The sequence below is a fragment of the Mytilus trossulus genome, chromosome 6 (genome assembly GCF_036588685.1).
Source record: "Mytilus trossulus isolate FHL-02 chromosome 6, PNRI_Mtr1.1.1.hap1, whole genome shotgun sequence".
Lineage (NCBI taxonomy): Eukaryota > Metazoa > Mollusca > Bivalvia > Mytilida > Mytilidae > Mytilus > Mytilus trossulus.
Genome location: NC_086378.1, coordinates 75,343,503 through 75,354,783, shown reverse-complemented (window position 1 = coordinate 75,354,783; position 11,281 = coordinate 75,343,503). Strand labels below are relative to the sequence as shown.

The following is an 11,281-nucleotide window of genomic DNA, read 5'->3' as shown; positions in this document are numbered from 1 at the left end:
ATAGAAATACATTAACTCGTGGAACATTGACTTTATTTGAACTGTCACAGCACAAAATAAAGTTTCTTGGGTACGAGATAAGTAAACATCTGTTGCCATGGGTTTAATTTTCCCAATGATATTGATGGAAACGATGTAGTATCTTAAGTATATATATCAAGAGTATATCTAAAAAATGAGGTTACATGTTTTATGGCCTTCCAAATACCGTGACGATCCCTAACATCATTTATTGTTGAAATCTGGATCTGGTGTACACAATGATATTGACACCTTATGCTTGTTGCATAACATCGTGGCCACAAGTTAATTATTTTCTGTTTATAATTAAATTTATATTGAGATCCATTTTGTTACATCTTGTGATCAATTTTATTTGGCAATAGCAGGGTTAAAGAACATCAGTTGTTCGACCTGTTAGTCAAATGCGTTTTGTTTAAACATACTTTTTCACTTTCTGGTCTTTTGGAAAATTTGTTTTACATAACACGTATAAAAATGGCGGTTTTTATCCAACGCAATCATAGGTTTGAACGTAGTTTTCAATTTAGACTCGTTTATATATATATATATATATAAATATACAACTCGTCTAAACAGGAACCCAACAATGTTAGCAAATTTTCGGTTCTTCCCTCGCCGGGATCCGAACCCATGCTACTGTGATATCGTAACACCTACTCGCTTGCACTGCAGCCGTCCCGCTAGACCACACGACCACCTGGGCTCTACTAGTGTCTCAAAATAGCAACAATCAACATTCAATCTATCTAGGTGTGGATCAGTTTCAACTGTCACAACCTTTGGAAATCTAGAGTTGTGCCATTTCACATCGTAAATACCTATTTTTATTTTTGGCATATTTCTTTAGTCTTTGCGGTGTGTTTGGAAATTTTAAAATTGTTCTAGCGTTCGCTTAAATTGTATAAATCAAGATTTTGATAGAGTCTCAATTTGAATTGACATGATTCATTTGTCATCGTGCAATTACCGAAGAAGTATATCTGTTATCCGAAATATCTATTTTTGTATATTTTATAGTTATTTAATGGTGATGTTATACTTTAAAATATACAAATATTAAATAACTATAAAATATACAAATATTAGATATTTCGGATAACAGATATCCTTCTTCGGTAATTGCACAATGACAAATGAATCATGTCAATTCAAATTGAGACTCTATCAAAATCTCTCTATATATAAATATATATGTGTGTGTACAGTGAAGATAACTTCTAACCTCTCATCAAACAGAATCTGTCAGAAAAACTGTTCTAGGTCAGTTTGTAGATCTGTGATCCTGACACCTAGACAGTTCTTACCTAGAATATATTTGGTCAGTTCTATCTAGAACTGATTTAGACAGTTCTAACAAGAATAGTTTTACCCTAAAACTGATACTGACAGTTCTACCATATAACTGATCCTCAGAGTTCTACCTAGAGCTGATTTTATCAGGTTACCTAGTACTGATTCTGATAGTTCTATGTATATAACTGTTCTATCACAGTTTAAGACAGTTCTATGACAGATTATTCTGACAGTTCTAATGAGATGTTAAAAATGATCTCCACTGTAGACTGATTTTGAACAAATGGTATAAGAAAGTAATCTACGTAATGACCAACAAGTTCAGGTTTGAAACCACACTATGATATAATTGGTCTGCCAGGTGGAATTGTACGTGTGCTCTTTTTTCCTCAGTAGCTGACACATAAACCCTCGAATCAATCACAACTTTCCTTTTTTAAGAATGGAACCTTGTGGATCAACTTCATGGAGATTTATAAATACTCTCAAAGTCAAGTTGTTAATTAGAAACTTTTTACTATTATCGTCGGACAACGACGACGATTACAATTACGTCATACCATTATAAGAATAAAAAAAAACTGCGGATGTATAGAAAATAACTGAAAAAAATACTGGTCATGAAATGATTTATTTAATGGTATTTAACCCCACCAAAGTGTATAATATACTGATCAAACACAATGTGTAAATATATTGTTTAATTATATGATATATGCTGATTAAAATAATTCATACTTGGATGCAAAATATTTGATAATTTCTATGTTGTTTATAATTAAATATAATATACTTTATTTCAAATCAATCAGCACATTCAGTCTAACATGGCATAACAATTATTAACAATGCATCAAAAATACTTATGGAAAGATCTTTCTTAAATTTAAATGTGACAAATAAACAAATAACAAAACAAAAAACAACTTCACATATGTATATTATATTTTGTACAAATTATGATTAATGTGTCTTGTACATATTGCAAAGGATAATAATATTTACACAAAATAATACAAATACACCTCTAAGGTAAGAAATAAGATAATTTTTGAGGCAAATGAATAAATCAAAAGTATTAGATATATATAATAATTTTCTTCTTTATATTCAATTCAATTACTAGATAAACTAAGTTTAATTGACTGGTTAAAGTATAAACATGACAGTAAAAACTTGCTGTCGCTCATTGTGCTGTTTGTTGCATTTAAAGATTTTTTTTTATTCATTTTCTCCTTTTTTTCCCTTTTTTTTTTAAATTAAAATCTTTTATATAATCCCGTTTTTACAATTAATTCGTACGAACTTAAAAATTCAATATTGATTTTTATTTAAGTTCCATTAATATATGCAAGTAGCTAATTGTCCTAACAAAAATACGCAAGTTATTGTTGAATGAAGCTTGATTTTTAATAAGAAACCACAAGGACTGAAATACTTTGTCGATATCTTAAAATTAAAACTTAACAATTTTGTTATTGATGCGTATTTAAAATCTTTTAAGAGAGTCATTAGAAATCATATAAAAAACTGTAAACGGATACGCATGTTTCAAGTTATTCACAGCAATAATAACCATTAACCGAAATTTACAATTTGTAAACAATAATGACCTTGTTACCACTAAATTGTTAATGCTTGAGTTTATTTTTATTACATAACTTGCTAGGACAGCTTGTCATTTATACATTTGGTACTGTAATTGATATTATAATTAACCACATCCACATTGTAATGTTGTTGGTGAATAAACTCAACAGGTGCCGTTGTCTTTATTGTTTTAAGCTTATATCGACTATCAGATTAACAAAATAACTTAAAAACACGTTCTATTTAATAAAGATAAAATAAATAATTACTTTAAATGTTTTTATGAAGTTTGCGACTTTACTTATATTGAACAAATATACAAAATAAATACTATATAACAACTACAAAAGCATTCTAGAGTTTCAAATTGTATTTAATTGGTGTCACCTAAATTGAATTCATGAATTTAAATGTCTAATACCGTTGTCTTCTTTCTACATCTTTTCCCAGTTTTAGGCTGGAAAGCATTTCGTGCCTCAAGATCTTCGTCGTCCACATATGTCCAAAACCGACAGGTATTTTCTGAAAAACGGCAAAAATATTTTTTTACACAAACTTCATGATAAAGTTTTCAAAGTAGTTTCTTTCAAAAATATTCTTGATCAATACAATATTGGAGGCGCGTACAGCGAATGAAAGTAATCAATTTCGAATGAGAAAATGAATTTACATTTTCCTAAAGCAGTTTTTTCAGATATTCATATTATATTCAGAAATTTAAAAAGTGGATTCACCGAAATATAATTGCTAGTGAACATGGTGAATGAATGAATAAGTTGAAGTTTCCAAAGTTTCGTCATCGTAATGTGCATATTTAAGTGTTTAGCAAAGACAAATTGACGAATATAACTTATGATTTCCCCTACAACTAAGAAAGTTCACATATGCTTTACAGACATCTTTAGTGAGCTTTCAATACATATCCTATTTTAACCATACGAACTACATTTTTTTATGATCGAATTGTTAAGTATGAGAAATAATTACCTTCTGTAGAGGTGCTACCGTCTTTATCGTGACTATGATCAGATTCGGCATCATTCAGCTCTGTTTTTTTGGCTCTTTCGTTGAATAATTTTTTCAGTTTTTCTGTTGGGATATAAATAAAAAAAATCTTTAGATTTTTTTTCTTTCAAGTATGACAATTAATATAGAAACATTTTAAAGAAAATTGGTACCGTTAATTTTATTACTACCACTGGGTCGATGCCTCTGCTTGTGGACTATTAGTCCCCGAGGGTATCAACAGCCCAGTACCCAGTACTTCAGTACTGGCATGAACAGATTTTTTGTGTTATTAAAATTTGCTGTAACAAAATATTAGAAATTGTTATAAATTAAGGAATGTATCTCCCTCATGCAAAGCTCTGATTCCTTTCACGGATTGGGCTATACCTTTTGGACCTTTTGGATTATAGTTCTTCCATCTTTTATATAAGCTTTGGATTTCAAATATTTTGACCACGAGCATCACTAAAGAGACATGTATTGTCCAAATGCGCATCTGTTGCAAGAAAATTCGGACCGTTAATTTTATTTTAACAAATGGCATATATTCAACTGTCAGAGGCATGAATGATTTAATAAATTATATCGTACTTGGTCGAACATATATCAGTAAAATACATTTTGTCATCATTAGCTATAAAATACAATTAAGAAATGTACATTAGAGGCACGAAAGATACCAGAGAGACAGTCAAAGTCATCAATCGAAAATAAACTGACAACGCCATAGCTAACAAAGAAATAGACAAACAGCTAAATAATAGTACAAACGACAAAACATAGAAATCTTAAGACTCAGCAACACGAACCCCACAAAAAACTGAGGGTGTTCTCAGGTGGCCCGGAAGAGTAAACAGATCCTGCTCCACACACAAAGACGAATCAAACTAAGTACTTCTTGAGCAGCTACGTTTTGAGTATACTATATAGTGCGTAATATGACGAATTAATGGTTTCTACAACTTCAATTTTTTTAATTTTATTTTCATTTTTGTCTTTTTTTCGAATGCCGATGTTATATAAAAAAAGAAGATGTGGTATGATTGCCAATGAGACATCTATCCACAAAAGATAAAAATGACACAAACATTAACAATTATAGGTCACCGTACGGCCTTCAACAATGAACAAAGCCCAAACGCATATAGTCAGCTATAAAAGGCCCCGATAAGACAATGTAAAACAATTCAAACGAGAAAACTAACGGCCTTATTTAAGTAAAAAAATGAACGAAAAACAAGTATGTAACACATAAACAAACGACAACCACTGAATTACAGGCTCCTGACTTGGGACAGGCACATACATAAGTTATGTCTGTTCTTCGACGTAATAGTTTAAGTCGTTTATATTTTACCATACTTTTTCTCTTAAGACAAAATTAGATAAATGATTCAGATACCTCTCTCAGGGACGCACATTTATTGTAATTAAAAGACTTACCTCTTTTCGATAGATCTGTATTTTTCACATTAGATAAGTTATTCTGCAATAATAATGGAGAAGTATGCTCAATTCTTGTCTATGTTTTGTAGGTACCACTAGCATGCATATGCCTTTTCAAGTCTGTGAAATTTCTGGTAAAAACGACTTGTTATATTAACTTATTTTTGTTTGTTTAATTTGTATTGGCAAACTATTTAGGTTCATAATACGAAGTGACGTATTGTTTTCTTGTTCCAGTTCTTTTTACTTTTTTTCTTTAAATTGGTCACCGCATCGAATGCATGTGTATATGAAGTATGTCCAAAAATGTATGAAAAAGATATTTTTGTAATATATCAAATCATTTCAATGTATTGTTATAATATAGTTTTGTTATTGAAAAAAAAATATAATTATATGCAATAGTTTTTCCACTATACATTATTTTTACTACTATGAATTTATCTCCGGTGGTTTAAAATTAGAAAGGCCAAATAAAGTTTAAGGACCAAGATACCTAAAAGATTCCCAAATAAAGCTAAGGTCATATATTTCTGAGATAGAAAAGCCTTAGTATTTCAAAAATTCAAATTAAGATAACTTACTCTGTAAAGTCGTGGTAAATTCACGTTATCAGTGCTGTCGTCATCGTCGTCGTCAAATTTAAAATCATCAGTAGTAGCAGCTAAAGCATCATCATCATCATTGGTGTCGTCGTCGTCGTCGTCGTCGTCATCCTTATTGTCATCATCATCGCTATCATTATCATCATCCTCATCGCTATGATTATCATCATCATCATCCTCATCGCTATTATTATCATCATCATCATCCTCATCGTCGTCGTCATCATCGGCGCCGTCGTCAACGTCGTCGATATCTCCATCTTCATCTTCATTATTATTTTTCGAAGCATCAAAAGCAACAGCATCAACAGCTGAATCGTTATTCACATCAACATCATTATTGTCACTATCATCATCAGCTACTGCAGCAATAATGTTCGTACGTTTACTTTTTACGGTCCTAATTCTCTTTCTTGTGACCTTCCTTTGTGGAGTTGCTACATCTATGAGTAAAAAAAATAAATGGAAATATTCAGATTATTTCAGCTTATCTAAGATAAAATTGTTAATCAATACATCCATATTAGTACATGTTGTCATATGGTATATTATATATGCAGATACAAAAATAACTGATTCTCTATATTTGCTTGTCATGTAATACATGTAATACCATCGGACGTCCTGCAATTGATTATACTGTTTTGAGTTCTTATCTTAATAATTGTCAAATGAAAGGTTTCCGTCTGTAATATGTGAACATGGCGAAGTAAGCAAAATACTTGCAAACAATAATGAAGGTATATACGTTTCTTAAAATCAAATGTTTATGGAATTCATTAATACCTGATTAAACACAATTCCATGAAGCAACACTTTCTAAAAATAGATCGTGTATTAAAAAAAATGAAAGCAATAATTTAGAGTAGTAATATAAACAGCATAACGTTATACTATGACAGTAATCATACCATGTGAGTAAGAGTCATTCTCATGACCTGGCTGAATGTTTACATCTTGCAGTGTCTCCATCTGCTCTCTGGCAATATTTCGGGACACTCCTGGACCACACGACAATTTTGTAGGTGTTATGAACTGGGTTTCTCTTAAATTTTCTTCATGAGGGAAATACGTTTCCGTCAACCCATCCCTCTGTTTTTTTCTTTGTATGTCCCTTTTATCCACAATAGGTCTACCATTGAGCAAATTATCATAATAGGCTCCTTTCCCATCTCTCTTAATAGTTTGACGTTGTTGTGTCAAATCGAAGCACACGAACGCAAAAGTCACATTTAGGTGTTTCAATTCTTTAAGTCTTTTAAATTGTTGTTTTATACCACGCAAAGCAGTCGATTTTTTTCTTCTTTCATTGGATATTTCTGATGTTTTCTTTTTCTGCAGCGTATCATAAGTTTTTCTTTCGCCGGGTTTTCTAGGTTTTCTTGGAGTAGACGATTCAACATCATCAATGTTAAATTCATCCTCAGAAGGATCATTCTCTGAATCATACCTAATTTAGAAATACAAAAAGATTTTATAAATAATTAATAAAGACCATGCATATATAAATTACTACAGATCGTATATATATAAGTGAGTATCGTTTGATAAAGATTATACATATATGTCAAAAAGTAGGTTAATTATTTTAAACGCATGTTTTTATTCGTCAGATTGAACATTCTTGTAATCAATCACTTTTCTTTAGAATTGTGTAAACAAAATTACATCCACAGCGTGTACAGTGGTATAGATGGAATTTTTTTTTGCTATATGTTAAAAAAATCATATTAAGACCATAGCACATATAAAGTCATCGAAAAAATAGAACATTTTTTTTTTTTTTTAATTATAGAACGTTACATTTTTTCGTTCGTCTTAAGTTTTTAATCGTATAACATATACTTTTTATGAGCAAAATGATGAGCGATCGTTTATTCTATGTATCTTTTTTTACTCTTTAGATTTTTTCACGTTATTAAAAACAACAATTAAAAACTTTAATGTATAACAATGAGCAGAGGGACGATCATGTGTTTTGAATGTTGGTACAGCTACTGAGGTTTGTGTCTGAATTGGGTTTTGAAAAAGGAAAGCACATTTACCAGGAGAAAACTGATAATTTCACCGCGCTAATCGTCGTATGATTTTACATATCTATTGTTTTATGTGCAATTGATTTTGTTGATAATTATCTTTATATCAAATTTTTCTATCGTTAAACAAAAATAAATAAGTATTATCTTTTCATGTTGATTTGTAGTTTTAGTGACTTTAGAAAAAACATGATATTTTATTCGGCCTTAATCATCAGTGTATATATAAATTTCAAAATCAAACTAACACTTGTTTATATCACCAATAGACATTTTCCGTTTTTGTTGACGAAAAAATATGTTTATGTGTTAAACTTATAACAAAATTCACTAGAATTTTCTAGTAAATTCTGTAATAAGTTATACACACAAACATCACAATAAGCATAACTACGGGTTTTTTTAACAGTTAAGCTATTATTGTACTAATTTTACCTAGCCATGTATGATGTATAATATATGAAATCATAGTTCTCGTTCCCATCTACTCCACGAACACTGATGTTATGCTGCTTACCACGTCTTTCAATTCAAAATAAAGTGTTACATAGACATCACGTTTGATTAGGGGACTTTTTAAGGAATCCAAAATAGTTTGATAATGCCTCTGCAAAAGTTCATCTGATGATAATTGGTCGATAAGTTTCTGTATTTTTATGCTTAATCTTTCCTTTGAAAGCTTGTGTTGATAATCGGTTTCTTCATTTATTGTAACATATACGGGTTCATTGTTAACAATCTCTATGGGTTGGCATAAAATCTCCGATTTGATTTTTTGCAAACGTTTTCCAGTAGAAATTGGTAAAAATTGTAACAAATCTGGATGTAGTTCTAGTCCTTTAAGTGAGACAAAGCTTTTCTCATTTGATGAAATGTACCTCCGTAATACAGGTCTAAAACTGTTAATGGCGTTATCAATGTCAAGTTCTTTCGTACCAAATTCAGTAGGATTTTTTAACCCAAGGAGAATTGAAACTTTACTTTCTAATTTTTCAAAAAAATTTAGATTGCAACATATTGCCTTCCATGTCTCGTCGGACGGAATTGATCCTGACGGCAGATATTGTTTCACATTTTTGTTTTTTTCTTCTAGCAGAAAATCCAAATTTTGTCCTTTTGAGCTGTCTCCACTCACCGTAAAAGATATGTTGTTATCCCAAATAGTTTTCACCACATTTGGCATTGTATTGTACTGAACGGTGTCAAAAAGTTCAATGCTCTGGTAATGTGGGTGATGTCGACCGTAGAACAATTCTTTTAAGTGAAATTTTGCACTAGCGACTATCTTGGCATTATTGCGCCTCATTCCCATACGTAAATTTATCAATGCCTGCGAAAATCTGCATACTTGTAAATGTAAATATTGATGTCTAGGAATATGAGATAATACTGTTTTATAAAAAGATATAAAGTTAGCTGCTGAGGAATCTCCTTGGTTTTTTTCTATATGCTTAATAAATGGTATAACCATTTCGCGCATAGCAGAAGTGTGAAATGTAAGAAGAAGTTGCCATGCTACATGATGATCCTTACAGGTTTTAGCAAAGTTCTTCGCATTTGGGCTGTTGAATCCCATGAGCTCGCACATCTTTTCAAGATATGGTATCCAGTTCAACTCAAAAAAGGCCTTGACAGCATTCATTTCAAAATGACCCCCGCCTATTCTAAGATAAAGCCAGTCGAATTCCTTTTGATACGCACTTGGTAAATCGGAATGTTGGCGTTTGTGGTGTTGCGTGTACTCTTCTTTTGATGTAAAAGAGGCTTTATCTGAACACGCCTTGTTATTAATGCAATGTGTACAGATAACAGCTTCATTCAGTATCTTCTGGAAGAGACTATGTGGTCTTCCGTCACAGCAGACGAAAGTCCAGTCTCTATCATTATCTTTACCGTATCGCTTAATGCCAGCTTGCATTCCAATGTGTCTTAGTATCATTGCGACAGACTCACTGCTATTGGGGTTCTGAAATGTAGGCATTCCCATGCTTACTGCAGTAGGCCCTTTATGGTTGGTGGATACATATGAAAATCTTGAATAATTTGCTGTGTTTTCTTTTCTCTCTGTGGAATTAGAATTTAGCTCTTCTGTCAACACAGGCTTTTCTTTTTTCTTAGGCTTTGCTGTTGTTTGCGAATTGCTATTTTTTCTTGCTTCCTTTATACCTTTTTTTTCCTTGCATCCTTCACATATTAATTTTTTCCTGGCATTTTCGCTCCCACATAAAGTGCAAATGAGGATATCCTTTTTCCTACTTTCATGGAAATCCTGTTTGTCAATTTCATCCTCAAAATCGTCTGTTGATGATCGCGATGTCATACGATCTGTAATAACTGCATCAATGGCAGTCTGAATGTAGTGTTGAAGATGTTCCAAGTGAATCGATTCGAGTTCTTGGTAGTAATCAGAATCGTTGTCTTGGATGTTGCTTACAATTTTTTTAAATTCTTTTTTTTCAACCTCAGCTACTCGCTGCTTTTCTTGAAGATCGAAACGTTCTGCGTGCTTAATTTTGTCTTCAAAATGATTTATTGAGAAATAATTTTTCGGTTTTAGATTATCTAAATATTGGATATCTAAATTATCAGCTGAACTTTTCATTATAACATGTACTTGAGTGGTTATGATAGATGACCTAGAGCGATTTTCCGCACTTATACCTCTCTTGTAGCCTATAATTTGTTCATTATCGAAACCGAACATTAACGGTCTTGGTGGACATGGCTGGACTTCGTTTCCTGCATTCGATATCCATTTCTGTAATGTTTTATAGCATCCACTGGGCGATGATTTTGCGATTAAGTCAATAACAGACCGGCTGCTCGTTCTTGCATATATATTCAGAGACAAAAGAAAGGAAAGTGGTGCTACCAATTTCTGCGATATTAAACCATAAACGTGTTCTACAGCACGACATAGCGTTATTTTCTGTGGTTCGGTCGATCTGTTAGGATCGAACAGTGTGATTCCTTTTAGAAAGTTAAGCAATACATTGTTTCGCTTTGAAAGCCATTCATCTGGATTGAAATCTATTATTTTGGTCTTTTCCAGGGAATCTTGAGACATAAGTTCAGCGTCTGCTTTTAGAAGTTTTGCTTGTTTTGATCCGAGGTTTATTGCTAAAGACGCAATCTCATTTTGTGTTAAAAGAGGGAGAAGTTGTTCTAAGAAAGATGACCGTCCGGTTTTCGACATTTTTTTGAATATGTCGAGCATATTTTTAGTGTTAATTGTTCTTGGAAATTCTAATGAGTTCCCTGAAGAAGTATTTGATTCCG

The 11,281-nt window shown here is 31.9% G+C and overlaps 1 protein-coding gene across 1 annotated transcript; it reads right to left on the bottom strand.

Moving 5' to 3' along the window:
- Positions 1–3,293: 3,293 nt before the first annotated feature.
- LOC134723748 (protein PFC0760c-like) lies at positions 3,294–9,084 on the bottom strand. Its single transcript, XM_063587294.1, has 6 exons — positions 8,438–9,084; positions 6,878–7,416; positions 5,946–6,409; positions 5,359–5,401; positions 3,895–3,996; positions 3,294–3,429 (listed from the first exon to the last, which is right to left on the bottom strand). The coding sequence occupies exons 1-6, from the start codon at positions 8,443–8,445 to the stop codon at positions 3,314–3,316; spliced, it is 1,272 nt and encodes a 423-aa protein (XP_063443364.1). The 5' UTR covers positions 8,446–9,084; the 3' UTR covers positions 3,294–3,313.
- Positions 9,085–11,281: the final 2,197 nt, after the last annotated feature.

Coding starts and splice junctions, on each gene's coding strand:
- LOC134723748 (XM_063587294.1), bottom strand. Junction 5,402..5,945: donor ATTTACCACGACTTTACAGA/GTAAGTTATCTT, acceptor TTATTATTGCAG/AATAACTTATCTAATGTGAA. Junction 3,430..3,894: donor CGGTAGCACCTCTACAGAAG/GTAATTATTTCT, acceptor GCCGTTTTTCAG/AAAATACCTGTCGGTTTTGG.